The 26967-nt window shown below is 44.0% G+C and overlaps 1 protein-coding gene and 1 long non-coding RNA gene across 2 annotated transcripts; both read right to left on the bottom strand.

The window, feature by feature from the left end:
• Positions 1 to 1497: 1497 nt before the first annotated feature.
• On the bottom strand, positions 1498 to 8130 carry LOC310666539. Its single transcript, XR_014505952.1, has 2 exons — positions 1801 to 8130; positions 1498 to 1740 (listed from the first exon to the last, which is right to left on the bottom strand). It is a non-coding gene; the product is annotated as an uncharacterized lncRNA (long non-coding RNA).
• An 11672-nt stretch (positions 8131 to 19802) lies between these two features.
• Positions 19803 to 22629, bottom strand: LRRC10B (leucine rich repeat containing 10B). The gene has a single exon (XM_083417264.1). It carries the CDS (start codon positions 21960 to 21962, stop codon positions 21072 to 21074), a length of 891 nt encoding a protein of 296 aa, XP_083273390.1. The 5' UTR covers positions 21963 to 22629; the 3' UTR covers positions 19803 to 21071.
• Positions 22630 to 26967: the final 4338 nt, after the last annotated feature.

Below are 26967 nucleotides of genomic sequence, written 5' to 3'. Positions count from 1 at the left end.
GTAACATAAACAGCTCTGTCTTCCAACGTAGGAAAATGGCCAGTTTGAATATGTTTCACCTCCATTTGTTTAGAAGCTGCTACCTTCAAAAGCAGTCTAATGGTGCATCTCACTACAGATGCAAAAACCTCTGCATACTTTTGCGATCTCCATGCACCTTCCTTCCATAGACGGGCTTCAGCGCCTGCCACCTGCTCCATCTCTTCCCAGGTGGAAGGTTTCATGGGGTGATGCCGACTTGTGATGGAGGGCAGTTGCGGCGTTGGAATAGCTTTCTTGGGTCTCCATGAGCACCTGATCTCTGTCTCTGGAGTCACATCATCTTCCTCATCACCAAGTGCAGGAATCTCATCATCAGTCTCCTCCCCTGTGGGAGCGCTGCTGCTTGGACTCTACTCCTCTGCTTCTCCTTGCTGCTCATCATTTGTGCTAAGTGGTGTGACAGTAGAAAACAGATCTGGACATCAATTCAGGAAAGTACTTGTGGGCTTGTGTTTCTTCCTCTGACTCCTCAGAAAAATCTATCTCTTGTCAGCTTTCCTGTGCTCATCAAAATGAACCGCATGTCTTGTGCTGACCTTTCCAGTATTCAAGTTCATCACTTTGTAATATCTGCCTCCAATACCATATCCAAACATAATTGCCTGTTCCTCTCTGGAGTCTTAACTTGTCCCTGTTCTCCATGGGTACAGAGGCATAGGCAATACTGCCAAACACAGGTTTGTGTGATATGTTTGGTACACTTCCATGCCAATGCCCAAAAGGTGTGTGTTCAGCTCCCTTGGTTGGCAGACTGTTCTGGAGATCGATCTTCTTCTCTCTCAATTTGAACATCAAAGTAGTAAGAAACATTTCTGAGTTCCTTTATCTCTCCTGCTTTGCCCATCAGTCTCCCCAGCTGACTCCACTTTATTTCATCCACAGTTTTAACAAAAATGGCATTGCAAGCCTGTTCTCTAATTGACAGAAAGCTGGAACTGAGACATTTTCTGACCTCTTACAATCAAGTGAAAGCCCATTGCTGAAATGAGGGACAGCTTAAGGAAAACAGGATTCATGTGGATATAGATATTTTCACATTCTTCTTAAACAGTCAGCTGAGAATTTATAGATTTAGGCAGATAACTTTGAAAAATGAATATGGAAATGAAAAGACCTCATATATATCAAATGATTACTCATATGGGACAAGATAGATTGTGTTATGGGAAGCAGTGATTGGGGTAACTATCTCAAGAGACACCTAGAAATATATAGGCAATTCAGAGGAATTACGGTCAATGTGGCATTTAACCCCACTTAGAATAGCTAGAATTTATGATACCAGTAATGATGACTGTTGGAAATGCAGCTCAGTTACAGCATATTTAATTCACTATTTGTGGAACTGCCCTGAAGCAAAAACAATACCAGCAGGAAATGATACCTAATATAAGAAGCATGTTGAAACATCCTGTTCAGCTAGACTCAAAATTACTCCTATTAACTTATTTGAAAGACACAGTCCTTAAAGGCAGGGAGAAACTGTTGTTTAATATAATTCTATTCTATTATTATATGAAGTGCTATTTAATATAATACAGTGGTACCTCGGGTTATGAACTTAATTCGTTCTGGAGGTCCGTTCTTAACCCGAAACCGTTCTTAACCTTAGGCACACTTTCGCTAATGGGGCCTCCTGCTGCTGCCGCCGCCCGATTTTGATTCTCATCCTGGGGCAAAGTTCGCAACCTGGAGCAACTACTTCCGGGTTAGTGGAGTTTGTAACCAGAAGTGTTTGGAACCTGAAGGGTTTGTAACCAGAAGTACCACTGTACTATATTTTTACTACAAGGGGTGGTAACATTTGGATTCTCTGCCCCTAGCGCCAACCTTTCTTAAGCCATCTCTGCATGCAAAAGGTTCTATCAATGCTGCTGGGATAGGGTCCTAATGATATTTTTCTTTCCCTGGCCTTGTCATTTTTGTCAGCTGCTTCCAGAGGATTTTGACTTGTTTCCAGTGTTATTTCTACTCAGAATAGATCAATTGAAATTAATGGCCATGGCTAACTTAAGCCTACTCTGCATAGAATGAGCACTGGATACAACCCTATTTGCTTCTAATGTGAGGGCCAAGTGGGCTGTTTACCAGCCAAGCATTATTTCGGTTTTTTGCTCTGGCTGTCCAGGTCACAGGCCTTTCACTTACCCCTTGCTTAGCACAAAGGTAGCTATCATTCCATCCAATGAGAGATTGTTGGGTGGCTGCAGTTTCCCAGTCTACAAAATTGCCCATCTGATATGAACTCCTAAGCCTTGAAATGATATATATGAGGCTGACTGTTACCGACAGCAATCATAATGTAAAGCCTTCTGCTCCAAGTACCATGGCAGATGAGAAATAAAAGCCAGGAAGATGCAAGCATGCTTAAAAGTACCCACTAGGTGGCACTCGTGTTCTATTAACACTGCATCACTGGGCTATCACTGGCTCAACTTGAGTCATGAAAGACCCAATTGACTGCTGGTTTAACAGCCAGCGCAACACTCTTATATGCAAAGTGACAGGAATGTTTCAGGATGACTGATACTGTCAGGAGCGCTGGACTGTTTTGCCACCAAAACTAAATTGTGCATTCTCCAAGTGATTACTGGATGGTAGTAGAAAGGCAGTAGAGTGGATAGAGGCCATTTGGATTGGCAGGAAAATGCAGACACAGGTGGGCAAATGGATAGCAGGATTCTTGGGGTTCCCAAGCTATGGAATAGCAGCTGTGGCATAAGCTAGGCCCCCAAGTGTGGATTTTATGCAAAATTGCCGTGACATGAGTAGCACTTGCATACTAATATTTGTTTGGAAAACTGGGATGAGAAGCTGTCCCTGCCTCCAACCTCTTTCCAGGCAAATCTACCTGAACAGTCCTACTTATCTGCTCCTCCTAAAACCTAGCATGCTCTGCTGCCCCTTCGCATCAATTCTTACACACCCCAGCTTCCCACTATTGCCCTGTATGCGCCTGGCATGGTATTCAATGCTGGTCCTGCGCAGAATAGGCCTACTGATGTTAAGAGACAAGGATAACATGGGCTTATTGAGTTCAATGGGTCTACTTTGAGTAGGGGCTTGAATCCAACCCACACACTCTGCCCACCTTCTTTCACTCTCCTCCAATTGCTCAGATCCTCACGTGTTATGCTACAGACTGACTTACCAATTTCCCCTCTTCTGACCTTCTTCAGTCCTACTGAAAAGTCTTCACGAGCTCTTCCCTTGCCACGAGCCCTCCAGATAATGAACTTCACAACCCTGCTTAGTTGAAGCTCTTTTACGCAGCCATCTTTTTAGGCAGCACATTGCCACTGAATACTACTTGAGTCGAATAGGAGGGATCTGTCCACCAGTGGATAGATTATGAAAGCTCCTTTCTCCTCCAGAGCTTTGTACTTGCCCAGCCAGGCCATTGTACAGAGGAAAGCTCCAATAGGGCATTCAATACCTTCCTTCTGTCCTGGGTCATTAATCCTGTGGAGTGTGAGCCAAACTTCCAGCACTTAAAATCAAATAAAATAGGGCATTCAGCTTCTTCCTCCAAGCAGTTAACCAATGGGTCTGTTCTCTCAGGCTATCCTTGAGCAGGTTGACTGTCATAATATGTATAATAGTTGGGGGGGGGGGTGGAATTTAAGGGTGTTTTATTTTGTTGAGTTAGTCAGTGTGTTACAGTATTTTTTTTCTATATGATGTACAGATGCCTAAATGATATTTCTGGTAGGCACATTTTTATACATGTAACAATACACTGCTGGAAATAAATGAGGCTTGCAGGAATAGGAGAAAAACCCCAGTTAGTTGGGGAAAACTTGGGGGGAAATCAGGGCTCTTATAGAAAATGAGTTGGGGTTTGGCTTTCTTTCTTCTTCTTTTCCCCTCATGGCATTTCTTGGCATCCACTCAGCTGGGCAGGCTTTTTAAAAATCAAAGAGCCCCAAGGAGGTTTTTATATGTTTCTTTATTATCCCATTGTTGAGGAAGAGGGCAGAAGGAGAGAGAGTGAGACATGATTTAGCAATTGACGTTTGTTTAATAGGTAATGTCTTAATGGAGAAATAAAACCAAATTGTATTGAAATGAGAGGGGCCTGCTTTTTTATTTTTGTGCCCCCTCTTGTACAGCTGTCAGCCAATCAGATGCAAAAATAATAATAATAATAGTGGGATATCAGAAACAATGGGGTTTTTAATGCCAAAGCAAACTGGGAAATACATGACATCCTATTTCAGTATTTTATCAGCTCTCTGTTCCAAGACAATGTGAGAACCTTTTTCTCAGCTGCTTCCTAATAAGTCTTCAGTAAAATAATTGTTAAGTCCATCAAGCTATTTATTAATAATGTTTATTATTTATTAATGACTTCTTCTAATGTTAGTGAATTGTGCCCAATTTAATTTTGATGCCATCTTTTGTAAAGGTTTTAACAGGCGATCCACAAAAGGGCATCAGTTTTTGTGTTTTGTTATTAAGTGTGAGAAAAAGGCCATCAAAATCACGAACCATTATTCCCTTTCTTGGATTGAAGCGCTAAAGTGCTTTTATCGGGAAGAAAATCCTCCTCTGTCCCAGTCTAAAATTCACAAAGCAGTTGGGAATTGCTGGTGTTTTCATGTACACTTGGCTTGCCCCAAATAGTCACAAATTGCAGGGCTGTACAAATCACAACAAACTGAATTTGGATCTTCCACATCACGAGAAGCTCACAAGCGTCATTATCTAGTTCGTCATGACATTACAGATCCTTGGTGACATTACAGATTCTGCACTGTGATTATCACTGGAAAGTATAAGCAGCAACGGAAACAGGACACTGACAATTATGGGTGGCAAGTGCTTTATTAATGGGGGAGGAAGTCACACAATGACCATAATAGCAGATAAGATGGCTGGATGACTGGCTTTCCATATAAGCAAAAGCTTACTTGGCATTTTAGGCAGCTGAGTAATCCTGAGAAATTCACTCCTCGTTCTTAAAAAACAGGTTGAAAAAAATTCTATATTAGATGTGCACAACTTTTAACTTGTCAAGCAGAACACAGCTCAGTAGCCTTGAAGGTGACGTGTCAGATAACCCACTGACCAACTCTTGACTTTGCTTTTACAGTCCCAAGCAGCCAGGAGATGTATTGTGCACCTCGTGTGGCATCCATTGCTGGTATTTGGCCTGCTGGATCCCAGGCAGCGCAGGCCTGATATAAGCAGTGACGGATCTGAAAGGACATATATAATAGTTCCCCATTTTGATGCAAGAGTCCAGTTTTCTAGTAACACTGGCTTCTCCCAGATTGTCATTATGCCTATCACACAGAAACCAAATAATTTTATACTGGGAGAAGCTTCCCACCCACCTACTCTACAAGCCAGATTTTATATTGGCTTTGATTGTACTACTTTGGTGGCGCTGACTGATGCTTTTACTTCCATAAACTGCTATGATGCTTTTTATGATTAGCAGACTAGAATTATTTTTAAAAGAGATTTTAGCCTTGTACTGAGCACCTGTGCCAATATCCTGTTTTCGCCTCTGCCCCCAGCCTAACATTACAGTGAAATTATATTCCCTCCTCTTTATCCAAACACAAGCCAGAATGGGAAAGCTGTGGAGCCACCAGATACCTTTCTAGTTTTACCTCATGCTTGCAAGGTAAACACCAGGAAGTTAGCAGAACTCCACAAGCTTATTAACTTTCATATCCAAAACAGAGACAATAAAGCTGGCATTGCAGGGTCCTTTCTTACTATTGTTCTTGTCTTGTTTGTTAATGATCATGAGGTGAGGTGAGCTTCTTGGATTAAAGAGCAAGAGTGACCTTTGAAGTCTGGCACCTGTTCATTTCTACCACATCAGCCTCAAAGTAGAACAAAAAGCTACATGCAGCATTCTCCTCTCCCCAGCAGCATTCAGTATCATGTATTTACTCTGTGTTAGGATGTCACTGTGTGCATTTCACTAAGCCTTCACATCATTGGTGGGTGGAAAGCAGAGAAAAACCAGGGACATTGTGGCATCTCACCAGCAACTGGAGAGGGTCCTTTTTTGTCAACATACCTGCATTCCATGAATTGTGCAGCTTCACTTTCAAGGCTCATGTGGATCTGGCAGGAATGAATGGCTGCAATGGCGTCAGAGTTACTTCTTGCTCTTCAATTCTGCCGTCAGTAGATAGCCGATGAGACTTCAGGATGTATGTAAACTGATGATAGGTGCACGCTTTATGCAAAAGAGCTCGCCAGTGAGGGAAGTCATCTCAAGTGCCGGACAATCTTGTCAAATCCAATCAATCACCATAAAACATTCTTGGCTTCACTTTTTTTAAAAAACAGACAAGTTCAAGATTGATAAATCTGGTAGCACACGACAGGAAACAGAAGTAACCTCGTTTCACATTGCTGACCGGCAGCAATGGTGGCACTGATTGGCTGACAACCGGGGTGGCTTGGTGAGTGGCTTGGTAGAGAACTGGAGCCATACAAATTGACGGGAAGCAATGTGTGTTTGTGTGTAGAGATACAGATAAATACACAAAGCACCGGGATGGTTGGATTCTCTTTCTATCTCTGTCATGGAGCAACTTTCTGGGTTAGTACGCAAACTTCTCATGGCCTCAGTTTGCCCACCTACTGTACAATGGTGATAATAATGCTTCCCTACCTCACAAGGGGATGGTGTGAGGCTTTCAAAATCAGGGCCTTGTACGTGTTAAATAAAGCGGCATTGCACAAGATGTCTCCGTTGATGTCACGGGGCAGAAAGTTCATCAGTCTGTGTAAACGTAGTTCAGACTGATCCCCTAATGCTAGGATAGCCTTTGATTAGAGGTGCTACTACTGACACGCAAAGTATTCTTACCACCATTGGCAAACTGAGCCACTGCTCCAGCCAGCCTCCCTGTGAAGTATTTCCTGCCCCCTCGCCTACCACCACTCCCCCCAAACCAGAAGCGGTTTCTTTTGTACAATTGGAATTTGGAGAGTTGTGTATTCATTTTTAATTCTAGAGCTCTTAGCTGTATCTTGTTCAGGTATCTCTTCTTCATGTGATGATAACCATCTAACATAGTGTGTGCAAACAGAAAAAAGGTGAAAAAAAATATATGACTACACTGTAGACAACTTCTTTCCTAGCAGTGAAGGTGGCAGTCCAGCTAGACTCAGCTGCCACCTCCTTCCTATTGTGTTTGGAGATGTTTAAAACTCATGGAGCAGACATATTTTATAATAAAACCTGATAAAACACACCAAAAAAGGATGGGAAAAATATTACTACTACTGCTACTACTATTACTACTAAGCCAGTGTGATTTCATCATCACTGATGTCTACGAGGTAGGAACGTTTTCTTTGCAGAACCATATTTTTGGAGAACCAGGCCCCTTGTTTTGTAGAGGAGGCCTCCTGGTCTAAATAATAAAGGATAGTAAAATAAGACAACACTTGGCTTTCTCTTTCTGTCATTAAAAAGGGAGCGGGGGAGAAGAATACCATCCTTATGGTTTCCAAAAGGTTAGGTGGGCAACACACTCATTGCTATTGCGGTTGCTAGGTAGTTCCACATGTGTCATAAGCCTCTGCTGGATATTCCCAACAAAGGCACAATTCTAACAGCCTGCACACCAAGACCATTGTGAACATCCAATAAAATAAATATAAAAACATTTGTGGCTGGGTGTTCCCTTGACCTGACCCCCAACCCTCATGCCAGCACTGGAACACTCATCCAGAATATCTTGCTAAAGAGCAACAAGCCCTTGCAGAAAGTCTGCAGCTGTAGATGCTGAAACAAGCTTCTTGGTATACATGGAGAAACTGGCTCTCCCTCTTAGAGGGGGGGGGAATGTACTTGTCCTTTCACAATGATGACCTGTAATTCAGAGGATTTTGTTCCTTGCCAGAACTAGGGATGGATGGATCTGTCTGTTTCAAGTACCTGTCGCTTTCATTCATAAATCCAGTCAATCCCATTTCTACATTAACCTATGGGTGGTTGGTTTTTTGTTTTTAATCACATTTTAAATACTTTCGGGTGCATTTTCTCACATTCTCTAAACAGAAATGCCTTAAAATTCATATTTCTAAACATATTTAAGGCTGAAATGTGGTCCTCCCAAGGGGCAATACAGTGGGGTGGGGATATTATTATTATTATTAATTATTAATTATTATTACATTATTTATTATTTATACCCCGCCCATCTGGCTGGGTTTCCCCAGCCACTCTGGGCAGCTCTCAACAGAATATTAAAAACATCAAACATTAAAAACTTCCCTAAACAGGGCTGCCTTCAGATTTTTTCTAAAAGTCAGATTTCCTTGACATCTGATGGGAGGGCGTTCCACAGGGTGGGCACCACTACCAAGAAGGTCCTCTGCGTGGTTCCCTGTAGCTTCACTTCTCACAGTGAGGGAACTGCCAGAAGGCCCTCGGTGCTGGACCTCAGTTTCCGGGCTGAACGATGGGGGTGGAGATGCTCCTTCAGGTATACTGGGCCGAGGCCGTTTAGGGCTTTAAAGGTCAGCACCAACACTTGGAATTGTGCTCAGAAACGTACTGGGAGCCAATGTAAGTCTTTCAGGACCGGTGTTATATGGTCTCGGCGGCCACTCCCTGTCACCAGTCTAGCTGCCACAATCTGGATTATCTCCCTCTTAAGTGAACAAATATAGAAATCCATCCCTGGAGAGGGAGATCCAACCTCATAAGCTGCCTCAGATCTGTGATCTATGGTTGGGTCTACAACTTTTGGGGGCACCAAAGGAGGTGTTTCAGTCACAGCGGATAGAATAAGCCAGCCCTGGAACTGGCAATGGTTTAGTTTATTATTCTCTCATTTGAATCCATGCTGTGAAACTTAAAAATAACTTCCAAAATCCATACAAAAAAGGAGGGAAGAATGCCCTATCACTACTGTCCACTTTTCCAGTAGGAGCCCAGCACGACCCAAGAAAAAGTGGATTCTCTGTCTTCTGTTCTTCCTTCCCTACCCTCTGCTTTGCCCATGCATTAAATGTATTCTTAATATAGGAAACATATTTTTAAATAATTTTGCTGAGGATTCCATCGCAAAATTTGCTGAAGTGCACAATTCCAAAGGAGCTCTACAGTCCTATCTGCACATTAGTGTGGGAGGCGTGGCTCAAGTCAGTTCATATCAGATTTCAGAAATAATTTATTTCTCAAGCATCCATAGACAGAACTAGGGATGGGGGAGAAATTTGTTTGCATTTTAATGATAACCTAATTCACCCTTCTTAAGTTAATACTTGAATCTCCTAATTTTGCACTGCAGTTTCCCAACCAATGGGTACAAAAACATATATATTAGGAGAAATTCACATTACAGTGCCGATAGATTTTCTTGCTTGCTTTTTTAAAAAAAACAAAAATCACAAATTGCTGCAGAAATAGGAAGAACACAATTTAAGATTGGGAAAATGAGAAACTGAGATAAACCAAAGTTAACAGATTTGTGCATCTCCAGCCCCAACTGACCTGTTGGTTAAAAATTAAGAGTGGATTAGAAGGCAATTCTGGGTAAAACGGGCTTTTCCACATTCAGTCTCACACTCATACAATTTACATAGCCATCTTAGTCAAGTGGTAGTCAGCAGCTGTGTCCAGCCCACTCTGTGGACTTTGCAACTTCTGCAGAACAGATCTACCCTAGGGGCTGGTTATTTGATGATCACAGCCCAGCCAGAGGTGTTTGGGTGACCAGATCCTTCAGAACACAGAAGGAATGTTGCTACAGGAGCAAAACAGTTCTGCTTCTGGGCATGCATGTTAGGGGAAATGGAATGACCAATTCAAGCTCAAACTGCACAGTCTCTCCTTCCTTGAGAGAACTATTCCTTTCCCCTTCCTGTCACTCACCTGCATTGCAAACCCCGCTCGCACTTCACACAAACATACACATACTAAATATTTGCAAATTAAACTTCACTCTCAAACATGTAACTGAACTGAACTTTACTCATGAAAGCTTCTCAAGCTTTTGGCTGACAATGGGGCCTTCTCTGATTTAAGCTCTTGCTGGGGCGATCCTTCAACTGCGGACAAGAGGAACAGATTGAAATGACAGGATCTTCCAAGAAAAATGCCCTCCCCCTTTAGCGTCATTAGCGCAAGACACGAGAATGTGTTGTGGTGTCAAGAACAGATGAACATTTCCTAAGGGGTGGTCTTTAAAACAATGCAGTTGTTTTAAGCAGACTCAACACATGGTTAATCACCCAGAAATGTGACCCAAAGTCATATGCTTTATGGAGCACAGGTGGAATATATAGAACAATGTGTTAGGAAGAAGAGAAGTACAGCTATTGTTGATAGATGAAAAGCCAGTGAAGAGGATGACAAGGTAATTATGCTTTATTATGACATCTGTGCAGCACATGTTAAGCCAAAATTAATCTGCTCCGACAGCTTCTATGAGAAAGGTAAAATAGTCTTCTAACAAAGCACAGGTGAATGAAAACTTACTGTGCTTCCATGAGCAATGGAAAGAGCCCTAGAGAAAAAAGGGGAAGGGGGCTTCCATTGGGTGGATAGGTGCCATTTATTTAGAGAACTTCCTTTCCTTTCCTATGCCTCCCTCAGTATCTCTAACCCCATATGCCTGTTGCAACTAGCTTGCATTTACCTTGCCTATTCTCCTTTAGCAGAAGCTGACAATAGAAGATGGGGTGGTGTTCCCGAAAGAAAAGCATTCAGAGTAGGTAGGTAAGGCTACAATACTATGCTCCCTTATCTGGGAGTGAGCCTTAATGCACTCAGTAGGGCTTTGCTTCTGGGGAAATGTGTAGGATTGTGTTGCAGGAAACTTTATGTAAATATGGATTCAGGTGCCGAATTTGGAGGTGCTGACCGCAGGGTCCGACAGTATTTCTCAGCAGAATTGCAAGCCCAGATCCAGGAGAGTGGGCAAGGGGGGAAAGAGGCAACAAAAGGAGTTGGTGCCAGCAAGTTTGCCAACTGACCACATGCTTCAGAGCAGAAAGGACCAAGGAGGAAAAGAATTGTCTAAAATATTTCTCTCTTAACCCAGCCAGAGTTGGGCAGACTGGTTACTTAATCACAGGTGAAGTGAAACAGCATCCTGATGGCAACAAGATTTGACTTAAAGCTTGCATTAAGAATGCTTGAGAATATGAAACCAATAGTTCATATTCCAGCTGAATATCTCCAGGGGTCTCATTATGTTCATATAGATAGATCCCCCCCCCATGCTTATTTTAAAACCTGAATTCCTGAAACTCTGCAGATATGAATTGAAAATAGCAGCGTGTACCTGCCAATAACAGAAGATATATGTTTATTTTTATTGTACAGCAGTTTCCTTGCAATCTTGCTTTTTTATTTTAAAGGGAATCATTAAGGTTGGGGAAAATTAACCATATTATAGCATCATAGGCCTAAAAGCCAATGTCATGTTTTTTTCTTGTATGAAAGAATACGTGTGTAGAGAAAAGCATGAAAATGTTGCAATGGATGGTGGGAAATGTCCTCCTTTTCCTCTAGCCTATCACATTTACGTCCACTAACAGCTTATTACCTCTGCACATTGCTCATAAGAGCAGAATACGGTTGGTATAATCCTCAAAAGTAAGGAATAATGCTCACATTTCGGTGACAGCATGTCACAGATTCAATCCTTGGCATTGCCAGTTAAAAGGATTTAAGGTAGTGGGGCTGAGAAACACAACTACTTGAGATCTGGAAGAGCCAAAACCACTTCGAGTAAGACACTGCTGGATGAAGCAGTGACCCAACTCAGAAGAAGACTGCTTTACATGGGCTTTAAAGAAGTCCTACGGCACCGGCTAGAATGGTGAATCTGAAATAACAGTCCTGCCACTGGAGAAGTCACTATGATGACTGACCCTTCTCAATTGCAGTCTATGGAACAGACTCCCTTGCCCACCGTTTGGCATCAATGAAGTGGACGATTAGCTGGAATAAGACTGAGAAATATGAAAGACTTAGCAGTCACAGATATGTTGATGTAACTGTGGTGAACCTATGACTGTATACTTTGAAAAAAGGTTCCTTAAAGCTCTCCTTTTGGAATGTAAGTCTTGGGGCATTGGAATGTAAGTCTTTGAAAGATATCTCCTTTTTGCTTGTAAAATCTCTCTTGAAGTCTCCAGGTTGTAACTACTGATACACCTGATATGAAAAATCTAAACTATAAGGCTGTGTGCACACACCATGTTCATGCTGCCCACACAATATTGTACTCATCCAACTAACAGCCTGCACTTTGACCTGCTTGATTCAGATTTTCCTGAAAGAGCTGGGGAAAAGATCAAAGGAAAAGAAAGATCCAACATAAAATCGCATCACTCAAATGTGGATGAACTGAACTGTGTGGAGAGAGAGGGAGAGGGAGAGGGAGAGGGAGAGGGAGAGGGAGAGGGAGAGGGAGAGGGCGCCAGCATGGTGATGTTTTCCTGGGTGCCATCTATTATTTCCATTGGTGAGATGCTCCTCAGTGGGTTGCTGGTAGGGCCAGCCACAATACACCTACATTTTTTTTAAAAAAAGGGTTAACCCATTGTTTTGTGCAAGTCTGATTTATTGAAAACTTGTATTCCACTCCCCCCCCCCCCGCAAAAAATGGCCATGTGCATAGGCAAACAAACACCACAATGGACCTCAGGTCTCTGAAACTCAGGGAGAGGAAAGGGGACAAAAACACAGTGTGAAAGCATGCCATGAAGCACCCTGCAGCAGTATGGATGGGAAAACATTGAGGTACAAGTTCAAATGATAGCACTCTTGTTTGGGCAAATGTGTAAAAAAGTCCACATGGAAAAATAAGATTCATGTTGACTGTGAGCTAAAGCGTCTGCATACCTTCCCTGAAGAAGCAAGAGTATTTTTCTACAAGGAAACCTGACTTTTTGGATGTGTTTGACCAGTGATTATAGTAAGAAAATCGGGTGCAGGAAGGGTGATGCAAACTATCACACCACAACATGTAACAATGCTCAATTGCTCATCTCCATTTTGCCCAACTCCAGCTTGGCTGGAAAGTTGTCTGCTTGAGAAACAGGAGAGAAAAAAAAAAAAGAAAAAAAAGAAAAAGAAAAAAAAGAAGTAGTCAAGAACAGACAATTCTGGCTAAATGAGACAGTGAATCAATTCAGGATATTTCCGAAATCTTATGAAGCTTAATGTAGACGTTTGTGGATCACTATGGCAATACATCCTAAACCAACTACCCAATGTCACTTCCAGATAAAAGATAGGATGCCTCCACTTTTAACCTCCAAGTTAGATGAGCCTTCGAAACAGAACTGCAAGAGGCTTACGCGCCTCTCTCTGATAGCTGGGCACAGATGGTCCACTGACTTCAACAGAGCTGCGGCATCTGAAAGATGTTCCTGTTTATATTCCTTCCTTGCAAAGAGCCATCATGGTCATTTTGTATCATTATATTACATTTGGCATAGCTTAAAATACTCAGTTCACTTTACATTGCCAACTTCCCCCTCCTAAAAAAAGGGTTTTCTTGAAAGGAGGAGTATACCTTCCTCTCTTTCCATCATCTTGGTAGTCTTGTTTACCCAGAGCCCTTCCAAGCCATGCTTTTTCTCAAAGACTTCCTTTCCACTTGGTAGCCTTGGGAGCGCAGTCAGAAAGCACAGATGGAAACAGATGCATTGATACTAAAACAAGATACAAAGCATATCATGCCAGTGATCAAAGAACATTTCCCTGTTTCATTATTATTATTATTATTATTATTTACAATAAAGCCAGCGCTGATGGTTCAAGATGTTCAGATACACAACCAGTTTAAGATTGGTAAGATCTGAATCCCACAATCTGACAGTAGCAAAGCTATCTATGATCTAACTAATCAGAGTTCCTTTTGGGTTTGGGTACATGATCAGTTATCCTGGAACAAAGCCTGCTGAAGTCTATCTAGACTTCAGTCTTCTGCTGCATGTGTTTTTAAAAAAACAAGTTCATGAGGTAAAATGCATACCCTTTACGTTCATCTCAGAATTAGTGATCATAAGTAAAAAGGATGATCATGTGGTAGAAGAGAGGCCAGATCTAGCCACCAAAGCAATTCTATGGGACCCATGGCAGCCCTATCCCTTTTTCGAACAAGTGGGGAAAATGGCCCCCAGTTTCACTCAGAAAGAAAACATCATAGCTGTCAAAAGTTGCGAGAGACAGTTATGCCCCACACTTGTAACACATACTCTATCTCTTTGGGTTTTGTATGGAGCACACTCTCAACTATACCTAAGCACACGTACCTTGTCATTGTAAGAGTCTTAAACATAATTATAAAGCCTGACTTTTAGTGAGCATGCGTAGCTGAGGTGTCATATCTTCATGGCTCCCCCTGAGGTATTTCTACACAAAACAGAATGGGAAGAGGGGTACACCCAGTACTATTTTTCTAGAAAAAGAAGCGCTGGAGCTCACCATGAACGCCTCCCTTGTTCTATTAGAATGGCAATGGTGCCAACCTGAGAGGTGCCGGAACTAAGTTCTGGTAAGTTCTGGCTGGGGAAAAAAGTCATGGGTACACCCTGTAGGAACAGGGAAAACATGGCTCGGTCAAACACAGTACAGAGCAGGGGTACAAGAGCACAAGGGAAAGCCAATAGCAATACTTTTAACAGTTGCTGGATGGCCCAGCTCTGAGACGAAGAATATACTGAGGAGGCCACTCTGTGCAGCACAACACCTAGTCATGCATGATCATGAAGGTGTAACAATCTTTGTACATCATGACAGAATTTAGAATGAGGGACAAGATAGGGGACTGAAAAAGAAAAGCGATAATATTGCTGAAAGAGAGAGAAAAGAGGGTGGGCATAATGACAGCAAAAGTGAGTCATCCTGGAATGAGATGCGGAGACTCCAACATGGATTCCTACAGACTTCTACATGAGCTACTTAGTCACGTTAACATCCAGTACAGTGCATTCCAAAGGTTCACACAAGCTAGAAGAAAAGATCTGTGCTGCCAAAACAATGCCCTGTCAAGACAACAAAGATCAAAACCCGGGACTCTCAAAGAGCTACAACTAAGTGCAAATTCTACTGAATAAACACAGCAGAAGTGCTGCCAACTTCAGATTTTATAATAAGCTTCCCAATATGTGCTTTTCATTCCAATGCCTCACCAGCTGGAATGTGCATGATTTTGAAAGGTTCTTTAAGCTTGGGGGTGGAGAAAAAAAGCACCCAAAAACTATGAAAAATACTGGGGAGAGGAAGAAGAGGAGGAAGAGGAAGGGCGAGAGCGGGAGATCTAAAAATAAAGTGAACCTAGGGATGCAAAACCAAGGAAGTGTTATTTTAGCATTCTCCCACTGATTTTTTTTTTTTTTAATTACACAAACTCCTAACAGAGCCGGGGGAGGGCTTGACTCCCCCATTTCTGGCTTAATAACTCTTGAATGCTAGGCACAGATAACATGAACTTGAGAGTTCAAGGCCCTGTGAATTCTGCAATTCCCAGTATTCCCACAGAATAAAAAGCACTTCAGTACCTGCAAGGCATCAAGCAATGGGAACCAGTATTTTGCAGTTAGCAGGAGGGATTGGGTAATCTCTAGCAGCTGCATCAATATTTCTGGATACAAAGAAAATGCCTCTGTGAAAGAACGAGCCTGGAAAAACAGTTCATGAATAAATCTTCCCTAAAATGCCCAAACCAACTAATTTAAAATGAAAACAAATGAAAACATTTCTCTACTCGCTCACAACATTGTTTGGCCACAGCTTCTCACAAGGACTCAGTGGTACCTCCATCCCAAACAAAGAACTCCAGATCCCAAGGCAATATAAAACAATAGCTTGCTTTGTAACCAAAGCAATGTTATTCTACAACATGAAATGCAAGTCTGCGCTGGAGCACTTTTGTGGAGCCTTTGAAATTGCCTCTACTTACTGCTGCACAGCAAGGCTGAAGAGGCTCTCAAGGTCATTAAAGGAATAGTAACTGCATCAATTAAAATGGGTATAGCACTGTCAAAATGTTAAAAGCACTGGTCATGCATTATTTTTATTTACATGTGCTTTATTATTCTTTATCACTATTGTAAGCACTTTGTGCATTGGGGGAATAAACAATAAATATATTCATTATTATTATCATGATGATGTAATTTTTATTATGGTCTTGAAAAATAGGGGTAGTGCTATTATCCCCCCCTGTTATTAAGCTGAGAGAATGTAGCTTGCCTGCCTCTGGCCACCTAGTGATTTCACCCAATTCCTAGCTCAGGCTCTCTGGCTACCATGTCACCCCAGCTCTCAATCCAGCTCTCTGAATAATCCAGCTCTGACATTCACCCTGCCAAGAATACCTGCTGCCAGGGCTGAACAGTTTTTGCCTTATGAGCAAAGTTGGGTGTAGTTCACCACCCTGGGCATTTCTTGGAAAGATGGCATACAAGTTCTATCTTTTTAATTTCTTCAATTTAGGGAGCTGGGTGAGAGGTGAAATGATGGTAATTATGTCCAGGCATGATTGACGTAATAAAGACTGGAGGATCATGTGACTTGGACAGAATTTGACACTCTGAGCACACTCCGTACTATCAGGCTCACTGTCTTCAGGTGCTCCTGGATTTATTTATCCAAATTTAGACACTCAAGTGAATCCTTGCCTTAAGCTCTATTGCAGCCTTTTCTTTTAAGATCAGCTCAGAATTAATACTTAACAATTTCTACGTTAGGTGCTGTGTTTTCTGTGGGTAAGCCCCTCAAAAGTAGCACAGAAATGTCAACTGGTACAAAACATCACTTCTTACTTTCTGAAGGTCACAAGAAGCATATGACACCCATGATAGACCATCAGCACTGGCTCTTTACTGCCTTACTGGCTAAATTTAGGCTGCAGTCCTATAAACACTTCCCATGGAGTAAATTCCACTGAATTCAAGTGGAGTTTATTTCCAGGTAGGCATGTGCAGGATAACACTGTTAATGTGTTGGGACTTATGAAGCCCTAAACAAACTGGGCCAAACATACCTGACCAACGGCCTCCATCCCTCTGCTTCACTGTAAGCTCCAATAATATTTGGAAGCACCCTCTCAAGTTTAACATTCACAGTACTCACAGAGAGGTGTTCTTAGTGGTTGCCCTTTGTCTGTGGAACACCCCTGAAAACTTAAGGGAGTCTGAGCAAGCATCCTCTCAAAGCAGTGTAAAACATTTTGATTTCACTTGGCTTTGAGTGGCCAGGGACAGTAAGCAACAATAGTTTCAAAAACTGTACTTGGGTTAAAGGGTTTAATATTTTTAAGTGCCTCAAGTGCACACTAGCCATTAAGTCTGGAACTGCCATCATTCATTCATTCACTTTTTACCAATGATCCAGGTCAGCAAACTTTTTCAGCAGGGGGCCGGTCCACTGTCCCTCAGACCTTGTGGGGGGCCGGACTATATTGGGGGGGGGGGTGAACGAATTCCTATTCCCCACAAATAACCCATTTTAAATAAAAGCACACATTCTACTCATGTAAAAACACCAGACAGGCCTCACAAATAACCCAGAGATGCATTTTACATAAAAGGACACATTCTACTCATGTAAAAACACGCTGATTCCTGGACTGTCTGCGGGCTGGATTTAGAAGGTGATTGGGCCAGATACGGCCCCTGGGCCTTAATTTTCCCACCCATGATCCAGATGATGCATTCTACTTCTCTTGTGTTGTCTGTTTCCTCCAGACCTGATTTGTGGTGATTCTCTTCATTTAGAAAAAGGATAATAAAAGAACTCAACACTAGCTTTCTTTCAGCAAGCACAGCTCTATTGAGACTTCTCACACCATTGTGCTTTTAATTAGAAACTTCTTCCTTGCAGCTTTTGCCTCTAATTGCTTACTGTTCAATATGGTCTGGGCATTATTGATTCATTTGCCCTTTAATTAAATCAGTTCCTGCTCCCCACCAGTGGGCATTTTAGATACTGTTTTCCTCCCCTTAATATTTCTTTTACTTTTTTAAATTGCAAAACAGCTCTATTTCAGAAAGAAAGAGAGGAAAACAGATATTAAAGTCCCCAAGCCTGATGGAGGAAAGGCACTGACTGATTAAGGAATAATTCATCAGCAAAGCCAAGGCTCATTTAAAAAAAAAACATAAAGCAACTGGAGATTTAAACTACAAAGTGGAAGCTTCTAATTAAAGTCACATGGGATCTTTGCATAATAGGACTTACTTCTGAGTAAATATCTTCGATATTTGGGACATCATCATAGGGATGGGCATTGCAATTAATATAGTGCTACAGTTAGTACCAGGTATAATTACCACTTTAATTCTGTTTCCAGCTAATTTCAGAAAAGCAATACTGGAGCACCTTTAAATAAAACTAGTATGGATGTAACCAAACATACAAATAAACCCCAATAACATTTAGTCCTCAGAATATCATCCCTTTCTTGCCATTTTGTTGTACTATAAATACTCAGTTGTTTTTCACTGTATGGGCCACACCACACCATTAGTAAAGCTGTTGCCCCTTTCCCCATTGCACCTTCCCATAGCCCTTACGGCTTGGCTACCAAGGATAACATTGCCAAAGGTGGACTGTCCTTAATACCAAAGGAGATGTGTGACATATGACATTAAGGACTTATTTCAAGACTTTTAGAATACTGTATAACATCCTAGAAAGGAAAATTATTAGCTAAAAGGACATAACATTGAAATCAAACTAACAACAGGGCCTTTCATTCTCAAAAGTCATCTGTGGCACACAAACACTTCCCATCAGATGTTGTGATGGGGGTAATTCAGCACTGCGGGCTTGTTAGTAATTATTTCTCAGAGAGAATAATCAAAGGTGTTACCCCAATAAAAACAAGACAACTGCTGAGACTCTTAATGAGAAACAAAAAAGTTTAGGAAACACTGACCTAATTGGAATAGAATGCATAAAGCTCAAACTGGTTCCTGCCAACTCTGCAGTTCGTCAAGACACTATGCAAACCAAGAGTTCAGGCAGAAGCCTATTCACACAATCAGCATGCTGCAGTTACTAACTGTACGATGCTAAAAATGGAAGTGGATTCTGACAATAATTGCCAGTAGTTCAGTGGAGTTCAATTGTAAACAACACCATATTAGCTGTCAGGTGGAAATTCTGCACATGACATTCCCAGGTGTGTAACCACAGATCTAGGGTAATAGATTTATTTAAAGCGGGTTAGGATGATCATGTGGCTGAACTGATAAAGAGTGTGAAAACATTTTGTATGAATCACCTCTCTGAAACCAACCCCAAAGTGACACAGATATTTTGCATTCAGTCTCTTTGCACAACATTCCACAGAAGAGGAATCCTTCCCCCACTCCATCAGAAACTTCAAAACTGGGTGTGGGGGCGGTATATAGGGAAAGAAAAGAGATGGCATAAGTAGCACAATGTTTTGTGGCAGTCAGCCAATGGAAGAGAAATAAACTGTAATAAAATTAGAAGCATAGCATAAACACCCATTGCTTCTCTGAAATTCATTCCAAGACAAAGATGTTAACTTTGGCAATGCTTGGATAGCCATGCCATGCCAACAGAGATATCGAGATTGAGGCTGAACATAGTGGAATTGGTCCAGAGAGGGACTGAAGACAGCTGACGAAGAGGTGTGTGCTGGAGGAGAGAGGAAGGAAAAAAACAGTGGAGAGCAATGGAGGGGAGGAGAACAGCGGGAGGGGGTCAGAAGCAAAGAGGTATCAGGGAGACAGAAAGAGAAGTGCAAAAAACAGTGGAGTGGTTGAAACAGGCAGAGGAAAAAGACTTTTATATACATATATATCTCAACATGAATGCCTGAGAACATTGCTTCCTTTCACCAGGTGTTATAATTTTGTTTACAATACTCTTTAAAAATAGCCCCTGATGCCGCCCAAGAGCTTTGGTCTCCTGCTTTTGGAGAAACCTCCCTGAGAATTTGTGCCCCCCTCCCCACATTCCTTCTTTCTTACTCCCTTCTTAGACATGCTTTTATTGCTTAGATTTAATACAAATCTAGCCCGACAGCCCCCACAAGAATGAACCTGCCACCTTCCGAAATGGGGGGCAAGTCCTGTGGCTGCCACCCATCCACCCAAGACCCACAAGAAGTCTGCAGTGGCCCAGGTCATACCAGTTTTGCTTCTGTGCCCTTTTAAGGGAATAAAAAGTCAGGAAAAGCAGCAGGGCAAGGCACAAGGCTCCTTTCCCACCATACAAAGACTGGAGGCAAAGCTCTTTCCTGGACCGGGAGCTCTCTGCACAAACAAAGCTTTCGCATGAGCTTCTTCTCAAACCTGACAGCTGGACGGAGCAGTCCAAAGGACGTTTCTCTCTCCAAGTCTAATTCCAGTAGTAGGATAAAAAATCCTGGGATGAAAGAAGATGTTACATTCACACACTCAACTCTGTAGCCCTCCAGGGCTCAGAGTTCAAGGTGGGTAAGAATAGGTAGGAAGGGGAGAGAACAAGATGGCTTTATCCTGACTTGTCGAGACTCATTGTAGCATACCAGACAACCAGAAAGGAATCGCCCAAAGATACACCAGACTCTCAGAGCAGCACAGGAAAGTCACTTCAAGTCTTCAGCTGGCAGAATTTTGCAGGAAGCCCAAGGAGGTGATTACTGCCCAGAGAGAGGCAGCTTGTACTTTTCCACCAGGATGTGACCATTGCCCATATCTTGAGCGAGGGTCAAAAGGACTAGCATTTCAAAGATTTGATGCAAGGAAATAATCCATCATGAGAATAATTTTTCCTATGGTGCTTACAAGTTACCCATAGTGCATTACAGCTATATGGGCTAGGGTCAAGCATGGCTCCACATAGAAAAAAGACAGCAAGCCTTTTGATGAGTTGCTGTCATGTGTTCTTTACAAGGGATCACCAAGGTCCCATCAACCTGCCTCAGAGATGGTGGCTCCTCCTGAGCCTAGTGCATGCCCAGCTCCTAATACCCTGTCAAGCAGTAGAGCCAAAAGCCTACCAACATCCATCAGATTTTTATTTTTACAGCAGCAGCCATGTTAATTGTTGTAGCCTTTCATGTCTCCTCTGGAGAACATTCCTGGGCACAGTAACTTCCCTCTCCATCATCCAACATGGAGGAGTCATTTTTCATCTGGGCCTGCAGAACTTCAGACTCATTCTCCTCCTGCTCTTCTTCTTCTTCCTGCTCCCGAAGGGCCTGGAGACGTTCCTCCCTAGCCTCCAGAAACTCCTGAGCCCCTTCGCCCACTACCAGCACTGTGTCAGCCACATTGGGTGGTGCTTCCACTGGATTGTGGTCGTAGGAGAAGAGCCGAAGCTTCCGCAGGTGGCTCAGGTCAGGGAATTCAGTCAGCTTGTTGCGGTCAAGGTCGAGGATGTGAAGCTGCGTCATGCGGAGCAAAGACTTGGGGAACTCCTCAAAGCGGTTCCCATACAGCCAGAGCCCACGAAGTCCCCTCATGCGTGGCAGGCCGTTGGGCAGTGTTTTGAGCCGGTTGTCTCCCATCTGCAAGGACTGCAGCCAAGGCATCTGAAGCAAAACCCGAGGGAAGTGGTACAAGTAGTTGCTCTCGATCCACAGGCAACGGAGAGTGGTGAGCTGGCAGAATTCTGCGGGAAGCCCAAAGAGGCGGTTGCTGCCCAGATAGAGGCGGGTCAGGTTGGGCAGGCGACACAAGGCCTCGGGCACTTCCTCCAGCTTGTTGAAGTCCAGGGCCAGGATACGCAGCTCCTGCAGCCCTTCGATCTCCTCAGGCAGCTCCGTTATCCCCGTGCCACTGATGTACAGCTTCTGCAGGGTGCCCAGGGCACAGACGGGCAAGGGCAGTTTCTTCAAGTGGCGCCCGGAGAGCTCCAGCATCTGATCCCCGCCGCTCAGCTGCTCTTCGGCAGCTGAGGGCAGCCGCTCCTCCCTCCCCGAGGACCCGCCACTGCCCATCCTCATAGCCAAGGCAGGCTGCTGCCAGCAGGACTAAGGCCACTACCTCTGCCCGGTGGGCTCCAAGGAGACATGGCAACCACCGAGGTCCCTGCCCACCACCAGGCTGGCCTGCCGGGGTTAGGACCAGGGCTCGCTGGATGATGGTTCCCCCTGCCAGGGCTGGAACTGATGCTGCCGCCACCTCCTGCTGCTCCTCGTCCCTCAGAACACCTTCCCTGCCCTCGGAGCTGGGCCTCCTCCGGAGTCTGGTGGCGGCCCCCTGCGCTCCTGGGACCTCGAGGGCGGGAGAGGAGCTTCTTGGCGCGTGAGGCGGACGAAACTCCCGCTCCAGAGCTGCTCGCTTGCTTGCCGCCTCTTCTCGCAGCCCACCTTTCCCTCCTCGAGGGCAACCGGGACCGAGCAGCCGCTCCAGCCCTCAGCAGGGACCCCGCTCGCGTGGCCCCGTCGCGCGTCCGTCCAGACAGGCGCTGACCTCGGCCCTCCCGGCTTCTCGCTCCGGGGCTCCCTGCTAGGTCTGAGCTCGGCTCCCACACACACGAGCCCGGCGCCTAGCGACTCGTCGCCATGGAAACCCCCACGCGGGATCGCCCGCCTATGGCAGAGCCCGACGCTTCGGACGGGGCGGGACTACGCTCTCGTTCGCCGCCGCCGCCCCCCTTCCAGCGACACACAGCCTGCGAAGAGTGGAGGAGTTTTTTAAACCAATCCGGCTAACTGAGCTGTGAAGGCGGGGGGGGGGGGGCGGCGAGAAGCCACGCCTCGTGGCCCCGGCCCTCGTGGCTCCGTCTTCTAAAGGGAGGAGGGAGGCGTTCGCGCGAGGGCTCCTTTAACGGCTGCCGGGGTGGCAGGCCCCGCCCCTCGCTCGCCCGCAGCAGCGGCAGCCTCGTCCCGGCTACACACCCCTTTCGGCTCCCTCCTCTCCACGCCCTACAAGCCCCACTCGGCTCCGCCATAGGCAGCGCCGCCTCACACGTGGCTCCCGCCCCTTTAAACTGCTGCGCTAACAGGTGGCAATTCAACAGGTGCAGGTTGGTCGTTGCTCCGACCCCCGCCCCGCCCCCACCCGCGACTAGGAGATGCTGGGCCTGGAGGATATTTGCCCCCCCCCCCCCGGGCGAGGTCCATTTCTGCGTGTGGCGCCCGGAAGGTACAGAAGCCCAGAAGGAGAGTCCCGAGTGAGAGAGGACGAGGCATGGGCGTAACTGGGATTTATTGGGGGTGCAGGCTTTATGTTAGTGCGGGGAGCAGTTATCTGCGATGCAATTGATATTTTTATTATCAGCTGCAGCTGCGCCCCCCCCCCCCGGCTACGCCCATGTGACGAGGGGCTGCAAAAGGGCTGGAGTGGGAAGCAGCAGCAGCAACAACCACCACCACCACAGTGAGGACGACGATCGATTTCTCCTCAGCACCCAAAGTCCACACTGCAAAGCGAAAAGGCTTCCCAGTAATGTTGCTGCCACAGATTCCCTAGAGAGAAGGCGCACACGAGTGTTACTACTGCAGGGTAGCATCTGCTGGTTGGAAACTAACAGCACCCAGTCACATGGGAGCAAGCCCCATTGTGTCCACTGAGGCTTACTTTTGAGTAAGCAGACTTATCAGACTTACTCTTTTTCAAAGAGCTTGATCCTTGTAGCAACTGAAAGATTGCTCTCCACATTTTACAGCTGAGAAACTGAGGGCCCATTGTCACAGCTGCTTGCTGGATGGTATCCACGGCCTGCAGTGATTTGCAGCTGTGGTGCCATGTGCCGAAGTTGTGGTGCAAAAGCCACAAGAGTAGATGCAGAACTCCGCATGAGCTGGTTTTTAAGGCACTGCTGGAAAAAGTAGCTTTTTGCGTACTTCAACAATCTATAAAAAGCGAATCCACACAGACTTCTTGTGCGCATTTGGCACTGATTATCGTATTACGTCAGTTCGTCGCATCTGCTGCTGGAAGTCAGTGCAACAAATACAGTATCAGGTTAGGAGGCAAACCATTAAAAGGTACAACAGTTGTATGAAGACTCTGGCCTCTGGTTATATAAAACCTGTGTTTAGTATAGAAAACACTAGATTTCATTCAGTTAACACACAGAAGTAAGTTTGTGAACCAAGAGCTAAACATTTACATTCAGGCAGCTGAAGACTGGCTATTTAAGTTAGGAGAACTTGCTTCAGGAATCTTGGTGACTTCAGATTTCTAAGCTGTCACATAGAACTGATTATCATGTGAAAAGAATCCCTATGCATGACTGTTCAAAATAATAATATAGATTTGCTCCCTTACATGCCACTGGTTTCTAATCTGGTGCATAGACTAGCAAAGCACCCTAAATCTACACCCTAAATCAGCCTTGAAGTAAACTTTAAGATACAGAAACCCTAATATTAAAGAGGATGTTTAAACACGAGTTATAGGAGTAAATATGTGGCCACATTGTGTAGAAAAGAATTCCTGCACCTGCCTAAAATGCATAAATTACAAATCCCATCCATAAAATAGAGGCTAACGTTTATGATAAATGCAGATTCAGAGGATGAGAAAAATAAGGCTCTTTAAGATGTTGGTCTAGCTCCCATAAAAATGAGCAGTTGTTTTTCCATTAACTTTATTTGCAGGCACATCAGAACCTCAGAGTTCTATACACAGAGTTTGCTTAGCACACAGTCAGATCAGTACTGCCTTATTCCCCATGAACTATATTAATGTATCCCCATTGGTAGGCTTGTTATTTCAGTACCAACTCCCCCTCAGTCATATATCTATATCTCCGTCGTCATGAGTGACACTCGCTCTGAATTATTCTCACTCCAGATGGTTGTAAAGGTGATGGGGATTCTTTTTCCAGAGCTATATGTAGACTTCTCTGCCTTCTGCAGACATAGTTACCAGCTGATGTTGCAGATCTGATCCATATATTCATACCCATTTTAAACTTCCCTCTAGTATAGTAGAGCCCATGGCTAAGTGGTAGAGCATCTGTTTTGCATGGCAAGGATCCCAGGTTAAATTGCCAGCATCTCCAGATGAGGCTGGGAGATACTCCTACCTGCAACCATGGAATGCTGCCACCAGTCCGTGTAGACACTATTGAGCTAGATGGACCAAGTGTAAGGCAGCTTCTATATTTCCTATGTATAGCTAACCATGAAGCAGTAGCCCGTTTTTCAGGAAATTGCCACCATTGTCATCCAGTACACCACATACAGTGGAATGGGGAACCCTTTTGGCCCAGTGTGTCCAGATCTGTACCTCTGCCCCTCCCCCTTGTGCACACATAGCAGCAGCAGCAGCATATGTTATCTAGGCTTCTACAAATGTGGAAGACACTCCTCCCCACAAGTGTGTAGAACAAAACACAATTTGGGACAAGAACCCCCTACTCACTCAAAAGTTGAAGACAAGAAACAGCATGGGCTGACTATCTTCAGAAAATGCAACTAATCCATCTGGGGAAATATAAACACAGATATTCAGTGGGAGGGAGAGAGCAGAGAGGGAGGCTCAGGCAGCACATTAGATATGTAAGAGAACAGCCTAGAAGAGAGTGCAGTTCTGCAGGGTGTACGCAAAGATGAATATGTCAGGGTTATGAAAGAGGGAGGAGATGATCCTCGCGTGCAGGACTCTTCTAGTCATGTGCTGGCTGACAAGTGAGAGGATGACGTTGAAAGCAAAACAAAACCCAAGCCCAGAAATGATCAAATAGCAGAAGGAAATGGTTTTTAAAGGCAAGCTTCTAATGGAGTTAGCCCCGCATAGCTTCACTAGGCAAGGAAAGAGGTGGCATCAGATAACAATCTAAAAATTTCAAAGAAGTTAAACTATGGATGGCTGAGAGAAAGTTTTGGAGCAAAAAGTTAAAAGTAAGGAAACATTTTATTGGCACTCAGAGGCATCAGGCTAATGAAAACCTTTGCTCGCAATATTACAGTCACACCATGAGGCCACAGAGAGAACCCGATAGTACCCTTAATGAACTAAGGATTTAAATTAAATTGCTTTTTTACTGCTTTCTTTTCCCATCCCAAAAGCTGTCCTAAAAGCTATAGCCATGCTAGCTCTTTATATACACACATGCAAAAACCAACCATTCCTTTTGCCCCATTTTTGAATCATCTTGGCTTGCATTAAACTCTTTCATTATCAAGCAACAAATGCATTCCATGCACCAACTAAGTTCAAGGAGAGTTCTATCTAGGGCCTAGGACAACAACATGCTGAGGTGTGTATGTGGCAGAACCATCTCAGTTTCCTCCTAGTTTGAAGAAGAGATCAGACATGCTGTCACATTCCAAGGCACAATGAGAAACTGATCTGATGCCAGATATCATTACGCTGAGCTTAAAGCTGCAACGTGTGTGGTACATTTAAGAGAAGTATTTCTTTTCAGTGTTGGAGCAGCCTGTGCCACCAGCTCATGAAACATTGACTAGGAGTGAAAACTCATCCACAGAGAGAAATGTGAGAAATGGAAAAAGGAAAGCAGTACACTGTGACTCCTATTAATACTGGGCAGAAAACTGAGAACCAGAGCTGAAATGGTGTGCATTGCACCTGAAAGAAAAGAGAAATCAAGGTGTCAGTTCCATGCTGAAAAGGGGAAGGGAGACTGCGTTCATGTAACAGTGAGGGGGGGAGGGTACAGAGTGTGTGTGTGTGTGTGTGTGTGTGTGTGTGTTGTCTTTACTATTCCTGGCCACAGGAGAAATAGGCTTTTCATATGGGCCACACAATTAAAGGATACAGGGAATTCCAGCTCTGCATGCACCTCCCACTACTTCACACCATACAATGCTCCCCAACTGTGTGAATGTTTATTGCACAATGCATGAAAGAAGCTGTACCCTACTAGCTATGTAGGTGGGTGAATTTGTGTTTCACAGTACAAGGACATATGGGAACCTTTACTATATGGTGTTATATCACACCCTGCAGGGGACAAAAGATCCTACTGTTTCAGTGTTCTGTGTGTGTGTTTCTAGCTCTATACCACGATCAAAAAGATAAAATATATTT

The sequence above is a fragment of the Podarcis tiliguerta genome (assembly GCF_965153285.1).
Source record: "Podarcis tiliguerta genome assembly, chromosome: 1".
NCBI lineage: Eukaryota > Metazoa > Chordata > Lepidosauria > Squamata > Lacertidae > Podarcis > Podarcis tiliguerta.
The sequence above is the reverse complement of the archived record's forward strand: the minus strand, read 5'-3'. Positions and strand labels throughout refer to the sequence as shown.